Source organism: Brachyhypopomus gauderio, chromosome 16 (genome assembly GCF_052324685.1).
Source record: "Brachyhypopomus gauderio isolate BG-103 chromosome 16, BGAUD_0.2, whole genome shotgun sequence".
NCBI classification, from domain to species: domain Eukaryota; kingdom Metazoa; phylum Chordata; class Actinopteri; order Gymnotiformes; family Hypopomidae; genus Brachyhypopomus; species Brachyhypopomus gauderio.
Window position 1 is genome coordinate 17,591,389 of NC_135226.1, and position 15,000 is coordinate 17,606,388.

At 46.5% G+C, this 15,000-nt stretch overlaps 1 protein-coding gene across 1 annotated transcript in view; it reads left to right on the forward strand.

The window, feature by feature from the left end:
- The window catches only part of gria4a (glutamate receptor, ionotropic, AMPA 4a), a 39,065-nt gene that overhangs the window by 11,206 nt on the left and 12,859 nt on the right, over positions 1 to 15,000 (forward strand). The window contains exons 5-6 of the mRNA XM_076975985.1: positions 2,028 to 2,401; positions 13,070 to 13,268. Coding sequence (XP_076832100.1) covers positions 2,028 to 2,401; positions 13,070 to 13,268 — 573 coding nt within the window. The remainder of the gene's footprint in view (positions 1 to 2,027; positions 2,402 to 13,069; positions 13,269 to 15,000) is intronic.

Genomic DNA, 15,000 nt, shown 5'->3' on the forward strand with positions numbered 1-15,000 from the left:
CCTTGCGACACGATACGTTATCACGCCGGGATGATCGTTAAAGGAATAAATGAGACGAGACGCCGGTTTTCACGGAGATGCTCGACGAGCTGGAATTATGCTGCTGTGCTGTAATAGGAGAAGTACAGAAAGGCCAAACAGATCCCCGTAATAGTGCTACGTTTGAAAGACCGGCTGTGTCATCCCATCTCCCTCTTACTTTGACCTGTGTGCCCGGTTTGAACAAAAAAAAATGGCCACCAGTAGAACAGCAGAGATTCACAGTAGTGTAGATGGCTCTCCTGTTTAGATGATGGACCTGTTTTCGTCCTTGGCGCTTTCAGCGCCGGTGATATAACGGGCTATTTGCTAACCCCGGAGCAATATGTCACTTGTCCAACTCACTCTATCAGAGTTCGGGGCTCGCGCCTCGGTGATATTAAAGACGCATAAAAAAATAAACGACCAAAGGGAAAAGGGAGAAGCCTATTAACAGAACAATACGCATCGGATGTAAAGATCGCGAGGAAGCAACTCCTTTTGAGCATGTGTGTGTGCGGAGCATCTTTGTCGAACCCCATGAGAATGGACATAAAAGTGCAGACTCCATAATCTTGCCGGCTCATTTATTGTTATTATTATTCAAGGTATTAATACAACTCTGTATGTGCAGTTTAGGATATTGTTGTTTTTTTTTTTCTTCTTTAATTCATGCAAAATTCTGCATGTATCTTGTGATAATGTACATTTTGGACTACAATAGTAAATTCTAGTTACTTAATCAAATAAAGACATCTGGCTACTGAATTGGAGGCCATTTTGACATTTACCATTCTGGGGGGATCTGGAATAATTTCAACTGTAGTTAGGATGAGTTGGCTCATACAATTAAAATGATCATGATAATTGGGTTTTCTCGCATAGGGACTCAGAGTGGATTCTGCCAAATTGCAAGACTTTTATTTTAAATGGCACGATTAAATCTACCCCTGCGTATCCAGCGTATCACTGTGTAAGACTAAAAGCTGGAAAAATGCTTTGGCAGACCTACGGTATCTTCATAATGGCTCTTTTATGAGCAACACCGTGGCTCAATGGCACATAATACCACTTCTTCTGCCAAAACACAAGTACATCTTATTGGTGATCTATCCAGAAAATGCAAACTTATGTAAATATGTAAACATTCTTCATTTGGTCATCTAATTATCATAGCAAGTAAAATCCCTATCAATTAGCTTTTTAAAAGTTCTGTCCTGACTGTCAAAACAGACCATTGCTAAGAGTGCAATTTATTAGAGTGCGATTTGTAGATTTTCATTATTTGAGAATATATATTTTATTGAGACTACAATGCAATCCTGAAGTCTACAGCATTTTTTATTACTGTTCACAGAGAAGCAGTAGGGAAACTTGTTTTACAAAGTTGTATTTTACAGTGCTCTGTTCCACCATATCTCCTACTATGATCCACTCATTTTTGTGTTGCTGATTTCATGACCTCTCACGCTGATATTGTGGCGTTGATTTATTGAATTTCTCGCTTTAACCAAAGATTTTTCACCAAAATTCTTTTGCAACAGTCAGATAAGGTGAAGTGAGGTGAAGACAACTTATCATTGTCTGGTCTAGAACACAAGCTGAGTCTGCTTTTCTTCTGGGTATCACCACTGCTTCCTGTATTTCAGCAGTATTCTAGTTTAACACTATTGTATCTTGAACTCTACCCTACTGTACTGGCCATTCTATCAGTAGCTGAAAAAACACTTTTTTATAAGTCGCTCCGGATCAGAGTGTTGTGGCGTGTGCTAAATGCTGCAAATGTAAATGTGAAGGCAAAATTCAACTGTGTGGATAATCTGTCCGGTTCACACTGTAAGAATTTGACACTGTATGTGTTAGCTGAAAACTGCTAGCAACATAGCAGATGATCATTTAACACTGTAGGTGGTAATTCAGTAATTTTTTCTCTCTTGTTGTTGCACAGAACGGTCCGTCTTGACCTTTGACCTTTGACCTTTCTCCCATTCCGTACCCCCTCTTTCCAGAAAGCGGAGATTGCCATAGCGCCTCTGACGATCACGCTGGTGCGGGAGGAGGTGATCGACTTCTCCAAGCCCTTCATGAGTCTGGGCATCTCCATCATGATCAAGAAGCCGCAGAAGTCCAAACCGGGCGTGTTCTCCTTCCTGGACCCGCTGGCCTACGAGATCTGGATGTGCATCGTGTTCGCCTACATCGGCGTGAGCGTGGTGCTCTTCCTGGTCAGCCGCTTCAGCCCGTACGAGTGGAACACGGAGGAGTCCGAGGAGGGGACCGACGGCCAGCCTGCCATCCAGCCGCCCAACGAGTTTGGCATCTTCAACAGTCTATGGTTCTCCCTGGGGGCCTTCATGCAGCAGGGCTGCGACTTCACGCCCAGGTAGGAGGACACGGCCTGGACACACACACATGTGTGTACACCACACTACATACACACGTGCAAACGAACATACATATACACCACACTACATACACACGTGCAAACGAACATACATATACACCACACTACATACACACGTACAAACACACATACATATACACCACACTACATACACATGTACAAACGAACATACATATACACCACACTACATACACACGTGCAAACGAACATACATATACACCACACTACATACACATGTACAAACACACATACATATACACCACGCCTACATACACACGTGCAAACGAACATACATATACACCACACTACATACACACGTGCAAACGAACATACATATACACCACACTACATACACACGTGCAAACGAACATACATATACACCACACTACATACACACGTGCAAACGAACATACATATACACCACACTACATACACACGTGCAAACGAACATACATATACACCACACTACATACACATGTACAAACACACATACATATACACCACACTACATACACACGTGCAAACGAACATACATATACACCACACTACATACACACGTGCAAACGAACATACATATACACCACACTACATACACATGTACAAACACACATACATATACACCACGCCTACATACACACGTGCAAACGAACATACATATACACCACACTACATACACATGTACAAACACACATACATATACACCACACTACATACACACATGCAAACGAACATACATATACACCACACTACATACACATGTACAAACACACATACATATACACCACACTACATACACACGTGCAAACGAACATACATATACACCACACTACATACACACGTGCAAACGAACATACATATACACCACACTACATACACACGTACAAACACACATACATATACACCACACTACATACACACGTGCAAACGAACATACATATACACCACACTACATACACACGTGCAAACGAACATACATATACACCACACTACATACACACGTACAAACACACATACATATACACCACACTACATACACATGTACAAACACACATACATATACACCACGCCTACATACACACGTGCAAACGAACATACATATACACCACACTACATACACACGTGCAAACGAACATACATATACACCACACTACATACACACGTACAAACACACATACATATACACCACGCCTACATACACACGTGCAAACGAACATACATATACACCACACTACATACACACATGCAAACGAACATACATATACACCACACTACATACACACATGCAAACACACATACATATACACCACACTACATACACACGTACAAACACACATACATATACACCACACTACATACACACGTACAAACACACATACATATACACCACACTACATACACACGTACAAACACACATACATATACACCACGCCTACATGAGCATATGCAAACAATTACATATACACCACGCCTACATGAGCATATGTAAACACACACATAGATATTCATGTACACCACACTACACACATACATGCAAACACACACACACACACACATATGCAGTACAATCATATCCAGGTTGAAGCCTCCTGAGCTCTGATACACTCACACACACACACACACACACACACACACACACACACACACACATACACACCCACTGCTTCTTTGTGAATTTTATGGACATGGAGTCATACATATACATTAAGTGTATTGTAAATACAACTAAAAGTGCTTATCTAAGCTTCACGTTAACATCAGTAACCGATAGGACAGGAACTATCAACTGCCCGGTTTAGCTGATCCTGCCATGGGAGGTTCCCTCTGGCTTCCCCACATAGTGGAGACGTTATCGTCCTCAGTCCCGCCGCGGATTCCCGGCCCGCATCGCGCAGCGTCAGTGGCGTAGCTGCCATGCAGAAGAGAACAGAGAAGAGCGTCCTCCTGCGGACTGACCTGAGGTCAGCGCGGCGGCCGAAGTTGCAGCGTCGCTCCGCGGTTGTGATAGGACAGGAGCTGTTCCCAGCAGGCAGGTCCTCGCGGCCGCCTCTGATCTTATCAAACTTTCATCCAGTCTGCGGCGGACCACAGGGCCACCCACTATTTTTAGAATATTTATAAGAATATAGCATTTCATTATTGATAACCTCAGGATGCAGCTGAGTGAAACGTACACGGCCACCATCCAGGGAGCATTAGAGGGCGGAATCGAATAAATTAGAGAGAGAGAGAGAGAGAGAGAGGAAGATGAAATGGAGTGCGAGGTGGGCCGTTTTGTAGGCGTGTGCGTGATGTCGTTGTAGAACACGCCGGGAGGCGTTCATGGTTCAGGTGCGTGAAGACAACACAAGTTCTTCACAGGGACCCGACATGACGTTCCACGTGCACAGAAGCACGCGCATACACACACGCACACACACACACACACACACACACACACACACACACACAGCGACGATCGCTCTGCTTTAGCGGTAGCACGTTTCAACAGTTTGCCTCATCAAAGCTCGATGTTCTGCTTGCGAAAACTGCTCTAGGCAGAGCCCAGGCACAGTGGGGTTGGTGTGTGTGTGTGTGTGTGTGTGTGTGTGTGTGTGTGTGTGTGTGTGTGTGTGTGTGCGGGTGCGTGCGTACGGACATGTGTAAACATTTTTTGCTTGGCTCTTCAGCTGAAGCTCAGACTCTTAAAACATGGTTGTAGGCTGTGCTTGGCTTTATTTCAATGTCAACAACCAGCAGTTGAAATGGATCGAGTGGTGTCTGTGTCTTTGTGGTGTTCCGTGGTGTTCAGTTCTGTAGCCTGCCAGAAGTCCAATGATCATGTCTGTGACTGTCTACTGGACACTGCTACTGTGTTATTGCTGCGTAGCACTGTTATTACCACATTATAACACACTAACAACATATCCCATCAACAGCAAGGCAGCACAGCTGTAAACAGCATTGGTTTTTTTTTTCAAGCGTGACCAGCTATTCCCTTCGGACCAGGTTGACTTTTGGTGTCGGTTCCAACATATCCTAGACCATTAACGGCGTACTCACACTAGGGTCTGTGATCCGGGCCCGGGCACGGTTGCCTGCCGAAGCACGGTTCGTTTGGCTAGTGTGAGCGCTCCAACCGTGCCCGGGCCCGGATCAGTTAACCGTGCTCGGGCCCGCTTGAAGAGGTGGGCCAGGGCACGATTCATGTGGACTCGGGCACGGTTCGCTTCTAGTGTGAGCGCCATCCGTGCCCGGGCCCGCTTGGTGCCTCGTGTGATTGGTTCATTTCGCTGGAACTCAAACATGACGTCAGTGATGCGACGCTCACGTTAAACAGTCATAGCGGCAAAGCGATTAGCAGACAATCGTTGTGTTAAAATTATCGATAAATCTGTGCTTGCACCGTGTTTCTGCACTCCCAAAACGACTCCAAAAATACAATAAAAAGAGAATCGTGAACTCCATAGTGTTGTGCGAGCGCGCTTTTTTTCCAAATAAAGCGGCGTTGTGATGACGTAAGCGTGCTCGGGCCGGGTTGCTGAAGCCAGTGTGAGTGCAGGCCAGAGGGGGTGTGGGGAGGAGGTATAACCGGGCCCCAGCACGGAACCAGCAAACCGTGCCTAGTGTGAGTACGCCCTAAGTCAGTGGCCTTTTCCCTGGAGACCGTCTTTCCTGCAGACCTCAGTGTTAACCCGCATGGTCCAGCGAATCACAGAAACACAGGAGTGAGGCAGGAGTCCCACTCGTCCACCATCTCAGGAAATATCGCCTCACGCTGAGCTCGCATGCCGAGTTTTCGCGCGAAACGCCGGCGTGTCTGTAGTTCTGCGTTTAGTGAAGAGTCCTTTGGCCGGGCTGGTGCGCCCCCCTCCACGGCGGTGTGATGCGCTCTCGGGGAGACGCCGGCGGGCGCCACGTGTGTGATCTGGGAAAGGGCCGCTGTGCCCTGCGTGAGGGCCGTCACTCTGCGCACACGGCTGTAGCGGCACGTTATTCCTGTATTTTTGATTCTACTGTAAGTGTGAAGGCTGAAATTATAACAGCGATTACTCTCAAACAGACTCTCGCACGTTTCTAAATAAAGCCGCTCGCGGCCCGTTCCTCGCTGTTGCTGTACCTCCACGTGGGTTTTTTTTCCCCGCTGGTTGATTCCTCCCCCCATGCTGTGACAGCTTCTCGCTGAGAAGTTAACACACACCTCCGAGGCACGTGAAGCCAGTCTGAGCTAAACTCGAACTCTCCATTCTCTATATGTGCTGTCGAGGAGGCCTGCGGGGGTGTCTTTGTGTCGAGCCAATCACCACGGCGGGCGTAGTTGGGCCGGCCCTCCCGCGCCGTCTGTCACTATCTCTTTAAAGAGCCACGGGCGTCTGGAATAGGGCCCTCCATCACCAAACAATTGGAAGTATCCTTGGATAGCAGCTACGATCGGGGCCCACCCTACTGTGTGTGGCTTTGTTTTGCCAGTTGGTTCAACTCACAGGGTAGTTACCAAGCCATTCATCAGCCGAGTCAGGTGTGTAGCAGCAGGCTACCCACAATGCAATGCATTGCGCACCAGGATCAAACTCTTCTCGTCTATGTTATGACAGGCTTTGTGTTGGTATTCGTGCAGGTGTTAGCGTTCATGTAATGTTTATGCAGTTTCTTTCTCTGTGAGGTGGCAAAAGGGTTGGCCACTGGCATCTGGAGCAGACGTGATGAAGAGGGTATCTGAGCTCCCCAAAACTGCCATCAGTCTGGCTGTCAAGCCACACTGGCAGGCCTGTGTGTTTCGGGTCTGGAAATTGTGGCCCTCTGTACGAACGCCTTTCACGGCAGCCTTCAATGCAGTTCAGCAGGTGTGGGCGTGGCCACATGTGTGGGCGTGGCCACAGGTGTGGGCGTGGCCACCATACAGCTACTCTTACGTCCAATTTGGGCGGAGTTTGGAGTTTACTGAGGAGGTTCCAACATTCCAACATGACCTGAAGTCTCCCATTTGTCAAACTGACATGGGACGTTGTTAAGGCAGATATCGTGAAACTTTCATCTGGTGAACATGAAGATGGAACTGAATTAGCCCTGCTAGAAGCTGCCAATCCACTAACCGAGCTGTAAATCACAATATGGGCAGTTCTAAGAAAGATTTATTAGATTGTTTAGTGTTTATATTACTGATATTTGGTAATAATGGTAACATTTTAAATTACTGTGACAATGATATATAAGGTGAGAAATTATCATTACAAATGACATTATTTCCCATTTTCTATGTTAATAAACAAAACTAGAATTAGTAGGAATCAGAGAGAACAAGTGATGCATGTGTATCTGTGTGTGTGTGTGTGTGTGTGTGTGAGTGTGTGAGTGTGTGTATGCCTGTGTGCGTTATTTATGCGTGGGAGTGTTTGTGTGACGAAGGCAGAGTGAGAGATAACTTCTGTGTGAATGTGTGTGTGTGTGTGTGTGTGTGTGTGTGTGTGTGTGTGTGCATGTTGCATTTATGATTGCCAGACATGAGCAGTAAATGTGCCATCTGTTAGTCTATTATCACCTGCAGACTCCCAGCATGCACTGCGGCAGGAGGACACAGCACACTGATGACATCAGCATCAGTCTCTTCAGAGAGCAGTCAGTCCTGGCAGCGGGAATGACGGTGGAGAACTTACTGTCATTCGGGTCGTAACTACTGAGAGTTTCCAGAGTGAATACACGAGACTTCATATGCCCAACCTCATGTGGTGTGCACGTGAGCTTCTGTTTTACAGAATTTTGAATGACAAAAGTCCTCCGATTGTAGACATTCCATCTCTAAATTTACCATCAGTTACTAAATGAATGATTATTAAAAGCCTTAAATCAGTGTTTTGCTGAAGCTCAGTCAGTTCATTGATTGGCTGATTGACATTGATTGTCAGCTGACATTACAAATATATTAGACATGTTTACATCATAAGGTAGACTTAATATAAATTAATAATGAGTGAACTGGCATTAACCTTACAGCTAGTGTGAGCACTGAAAATAGCTTGGTCAGCAGTTCAACACACCCACACACACACATGCGTGTAAGCCAAGTCTATCTCATTCATTAACCAAAAAGCCACCCAGAGCGCACTGCAGCAGCCACGCCGAACGCTGCGTGCGTCTGTGTGTGTGGGCGAGTTTGTGTGTGTGTGTGTGTGTGTGTGTGAGTGTGTGTGTGCGCATGCGCGTCACTCCACCCTCGGTGTGTGTATCAGAAAGGCGAGATCCCTGCGGCAGCAAATTGATTTTCCATCGTCGAGCCCATCTAGGGGGGGTGACCGTAAGAGAATAGAGACCCAGGGACGGTCACCTTCCTCCACCTTTCCTCCACTCTTCCTCCACCCTGCTGCACCATCCCCTCTTCCTGTCCCTTTCTGGATCCATCTCGACACTTAATTTCGGGACGCTCCATCCATCTCTGGTACGGACGTCTAAATGAGTCAGTCAGTCACACATGTGAGACGTGTGAGACGTGTGTGACGTGTGTGACGTGTGTGACAGAAAGAGGAGAATGTATACAGAGACAAGGAGATTCTCAGCAGATTACCCTCCCACACAGCTGATGAAATGTTAACCGTTTTCACACTACACTCAGACATTGGGCTCCCCAACACAAGACATATGTGTGTGTTTTTTCCTTACACACACACACACACACACACACACACACACACACACACACACACACAATCAGCTTTATTATGATGGTCCCTTTGTGTGTGCCAATTAATTTTTGTGAAATTTTTGGGAATTTAGGTTTGTCCATATATACAGTGACATGCTTGTCATTTCATATCCATTACACACACACACACACACACACACACATTGACTTACATCCAGTCAGTCACACAATACCCTGTGAGCTAACAAGGCCAAACACACACACACACACACACACACACACACACACACACAAGCTCACACTATTTCGTTACACCTTCACACCCTGTCCTGGAAAGCCAATCACATCATAGCACTCTGACAGATTTTGTCGCCTCTCATTGGAGTTGTCTGCCAACGCCATCATAATGACAGCATGTTTGCATTCATACTTGGACACACACACACACAAACACACACACACACACACACACACACACACACACACACACACACACACATTCATTCATGCGACAGAGACATATATGTCTAGAGAAAATCAGGTATAAAGCAAACACTCAGATGCACCACCCACATACAAAGAGTTCTTTGGTTCACTGTCATAAGCTCCAGGCTCATATAACAAGCAGGCGGACAAGATCTCTGTCCCCAATTTCTCTGCTTGCTACACAGAATGTTGCACTGAATGTTGTTTCTGGCTCTCTGATTAAGTTAGTTAGGTGTACCGTAGCTGAAACAGACCACAGTACGAGACGTGGAAGATGTTATAGGTTCAGAAGAGCACCTGTAGCCATGAAACACTGACGCGGGTGTATTAACGTTGTTCAGCTTGTTTAGAAAATCCTTACGTTTTCAAGGTCAGCTTATGAACATGACCATGAATATGCTGCAGTGTGTTGGTTGCTAAGTTACCAAGCCTCCACGGTAACGGTGGTGTCCGAAAGCCTCATTGTTTTCTGGCCCCATGATGCATTGCATCTAGGATCATTTGAATGAGTATGATGTAAAACAAAAACAGTATTGTGAAACAAGGAACCTCACAAAAACATAACTTAATCGGTTGCATTTAGTCAGTCATTGGAAGATTATATTTGAAATGTATTTTTAGCACAACACTACTCTGAGAAATCAGTCACGTCTTTACGTGCCCGTGTGGCATGAGGAAAACACAGTGTTGCACTTCTGTTTGCAATAACATGTCTGAGGAGGCCGTTTTTAAACCAAAATGGGTTCACTGCACTAGCACATTTTAAACACATCGCCCCATGTTATTCCCTTTTCGCAGGCACATTATTTCTGTCCCCCAAATTAACAAATGGAGATAAATGGATGTTCGCCTTACGGAATTAGTCAGATGTGGCATTAGTTGGCTTTAACACCCCGGCACCGTTGCCCCATTAGACCCAGAGCCTGGACAGGGCTCTTTGTTGAAGGTGTCATTAGGGCCCAGTGGCCTAGAGAAATGCTTCACTACTCATTCTCCTCTGTTTAAGAAAAGCAAAGACAATCATGGCTGGACCTGCTACGATGTCAGGAGCACAGAAAGGGAATTTTTTACCAAAGCTACAGAATTCAGCTTTTTAACACTGAAAGTACTAAAAGTGGGTTAATGGTGATGGTTAGGTTGGGGCTGGGCTTACAACATCACATTGCACTTCATACCTTATATGGGGCAGTCATGGCCTGCTGGTAGGGAACTGATCTTGTGACCGGAGGGTCGTGGGTTCGATTCCCAGACCTGAGGCCATGACTGAGGTGCCCTTGAGCAAGGCACCTAACCCCAACTGCTCCCCGGGCTAGGGCTAGGGCTGCCCACCGCTCTGGGCACGTGTGATCCACAGCCCCCTAGTAATCACTAGTGTGTGTGTGTGTGTGTGTGTGTGTGTGTGTGTTCTAACTGCACATATGGGTAAATAGCAGAGGACAAATTTCGATTGTGGGGTAAAAATCACAATTGACAAAATATGGCACATTTACATGTGTGTGTGCGCCTGTGTGTGTGTTTGTGAAAACAGATGGTAAAGCTTTAAATACATATTTTATTAGTCTCTGTGGATACAACTGTACCCTCTACCCTCTACTAAACCCTCTATGGTACCCTCTACTGTATCCTATACCCTGTACTCAACCCTCTATGGTGCCCTCTACTATTAACCTCTACTATTGTAACGCGGCGGGTATGGTGATATAACCACCGCGTGAATATACTGAGAGGCGGACCCAAGTGCCGGCTCGATCTGGCACAATAATATGTGAGAATAGTAAACGCGGAGTTAACGCATATACACAAACAGTGGCAAAAACTCAAACACAAAATGACGCGGAAAAAACTCAACGCGCAAAATGAAACTCAACCGTCTAGGCACGGGAGGAAATCTAACCCAGGCAACAGAAAGAACGCGGAACAGATACGACGCGTGAAAACGAAACTAAGGACGTCAGGGAAAGACTGGCAGCAGGCAAACGCCGCGACAAAACAAAACACTTCCCAAAAATAAAAGATAAACTGATAGGAAGTAAAAAGCTTGGGGAAAACTTGAGATAGGCCAGAGAGTGGCGCAGGAGATAAATACTCGAATAAGTAAAAGAACAAGAGAGAGAAAGAACAAGGTGGCGAGACACCTTTAACTTGAGAATGTAACAAGAGACAAGAGAAAGGGCTGAGAACGTACCGGCATAACCAAAACGAATCAGCAATGATCCGTCTCCAAAAGCTTCCTTAAAAAGCCATGGCAACAGGTGAGACGGATCATTGCTGATTGCGTGGATGTAGTCTAGGGCTGACTCGGGTGCCCCTAGTGGAGGTAGATGGTCTGGCATCCGAGCCAGCCCTGACAACTATACCCTCTACTGTACCCTCTACCCTGTACTCAACCCTCTATGGTGCCCTCTACTATACCTTCTACTGTATCCTCTACCCTCTCCCATGACCTCTCTTGTACCCTCTCCTATACCCCCTCTATATCCTCTCCTATACCCCCTACCCTCTACTATACCCACTACCCTTTCCTATACCCCCTCTATATCCTCTCCTATACCCCCTACCCTCTCCTATACCCCCTACCCTCTACTATACCCCCTACCCTCTCCTATACCCCCTCTATATCCTCTCCTATACCCCCTACCCTCTCCTATACCCTCTACTATATCCTCTTCTATACCCTCTACTATATGCTCTCTTATAACCCTACCCTCTCCTATACCCTCTACCCTCTCTTACACCCCCTCTATATCCTCTCCTATACCCCAACCCTCTCTTATACCCTCTACCCTCTCTTATACCCTCTACCCTCTCTTATACCCCCTCTATATCCTCTCCTATACCCTCTACCCTCTCTTATACCCCCTCTATATCCTTTACTATACCCTCTACCTGTATGGTACCCTGTATTGTACCCTCTACTATATTGCTACATTCTAGTTGTATATGACCAGAAGGTAGGTGCTGCACATCTGAGTGTCTCACACACACACATGCACATGCATACACACCCACATACACACACATACCCACATGCACACACACATATCCACATACACACACACTCATGCTTCTTTGAATAAGCCTTTTATCTGAAATAACAGTTATTTATTATTTCTTATTTTCTTTCTGAACCTCTCCATTAGAGTAGAGAGCTAAAGGCCAGGGAAGCACCTGCTGAAAAAGTTTGTGTGCGTGTGTGTGTGTTGTATTAATTACTGCACTATGGTATTTGTGTGTATCAGCTTAACAAAAGCGGCACTTTCACATGACCCTTTCTCCAATTCAGAGTGTGTAAATGGATCTGCCAGACAGACAATGGTGTGTGTGTGTGTGTGTGTGTGTGTGTGTGTGTGTGTGTGTGTGTTAAGAATTTAATGAAAACTTCATATTAAAATAACTGTTCTCTTTGATGTGCACCTTGTACATATATGCAAATTACACATTACACCAATGTCATCTGGAGTACTGCTGGCCAAACTCATGCTGGTCTTCTCTCTCTCTCTCTCTCTCTCTCTCTCTCTCTCTCTCTCTCTCTCTCTCTCTCCTGTCAGGTCGCTGTCAGGACGTATAGTAGGAGGTGTGTGGTGGTTCTTCACCCTCATCATCATCTCGTCCTACACAGCCAACCTGGCGGCCTTCCTCACCGTGGAACGTATGGTGTCACCCATCGAAAGCGCAGAGGACCTGGCCAAGCAGACGGAGATCGCCTATGGCACACTGGATGCTGGCTCCACCAAGGAGTTCTTCAGGGTGAGGGACATCTGCTGGGCTGGGGGTCTGAATTCTTCAAGGTGAGGTATGTCTCCTGGTCCAGGAGTCTGAGTTCTTCTGGGTGAGGTATGTCTCCTGGTCCAGGAGTCTGAGTTCTTCTGGGTGAGGTATGTCTCCTGGTCCAGGGGTCTGAGTTCTTCAGGGTGTTATGTCTCCTGGTCCAGGAATCTGAGTTCTTCAGGGTGTTATGTCTCCTGGTCAAGGAGTCTGAGTTCTTCAGGGTGAGGTATGTCTTCTGGTCCAGGGGTCTGAGTTCTTCAGGGTGAGGTATGTCTCCTGGTTCAGGAGTCTGAATTCTTCAGGATGAGATATGTCTCCTGGTCCAGGAGTCTGAGTTCTTCAGGGTGAAGTATGTCTCCTGGTCCAGGGGTCTGAGTTCTTCAGGGTGAGATATGTCTCCTGGTTCAGTAGTCTGAATTCTTCAGGGTGAGGTATGTCTCCTGGTCCAGGAGTCTGAGTTCTTCTGGGTGAGGTATGTCTCCTGGTCCAGGAGTCTGAGTTCTTCTGGGTGAGGTATGTCTCCTGGTCCAGGGGTCTGAGTTCTTCAGGGTGTTATGTCTCCTGGTCCAGGAATCTGAGTTCTTCAGGGTGTTATGTCTCCTGGTCAAGGAGTCTGAGTTCTTCAGGGTGAGGTATGTCTTCTGGTCCAGGGGTCTGAGTTCTTCAGGGTGAGGTATGTCTCCTGGTTCAGGAGTCTGAATTCTTCAGGATGAGATATGTCTCCTGGTCCAGGAGTCTGAGTTCTTCAGGGTGAAGTATGTCTCCTGGTCCAGGGGTCTGAGTTCTTCAGGGTGAGATATGTCTCCTGGTTCAGTAGTCTGAATTCTTCAGGGTGAGGTATGTCTCCTGGTCCAGGAGTCTGAGTTCTTCAGGGTGAGGTATGTCTCCTGGTCCAGGAATCTGAGTTCTTCAGGGTGAGGTATGTCTCCTGGTCCAGGAGTCTGAATTATTCAGGGCGAGGGACGTCCCCTGGGATGATCTTTATAATAGCACTTCCTATTTTGAATCCAAAACCTCAAAATGAGATATAATAGTAATGTGCAGTAATGAAATAACATTGCTATAAATCACGCAATGATCAAAATACACCAATAATATTTACATGTAGGCTAAACTGCTAAATAAATAATCTGTCTTTAGAAAAGACTACAAACCTTGCCTTCCTAGCTGATATTCTCTGGAGTACATTTCAGAGTTCAGGAGTTTTATCAGGAAAAAAGCCACTTCCCACCAATTAAAGATCATCGTTTCCAGCAGGTCATGTAAACCCTCCTGACACAGTGGAGGAACTAAGCCAGTAGGACTGAATCCAGTATTCAGAAAGACAGACAGAGTTGATAAGAGCAGCCCCCCCCCCCCCCCCCGATCCCTGCGGTCCCACACACTCGTGGAGGAGGAGAGGAGGTGAGGAGAGGAAGATGGAGGAGAGGGAGGAGAGGAGGAGGGAAGGAGAGGGGTGAGAGGAGGAGGGGAGGATGCAGGAGGAGAGGATGAAGGAGGAGAGGAGGGGGAGAGGGAGGAGAGGAGGAGGGGAGGATGCAGGAGGAGAGGATGAAGGAGAGGAGGAGAGGGAGAGGCAGAACGAGGCGTGGCCTAGCGCTGACATCATTCCCCCCCCCTCCCCCTTCCCTCTCTGGAGGTGCCGTACTAGACTCACACCTGCCAGCGTTCAGTTTGGATACACGGCGCAGCCGTATTGGCCACGCCCAGC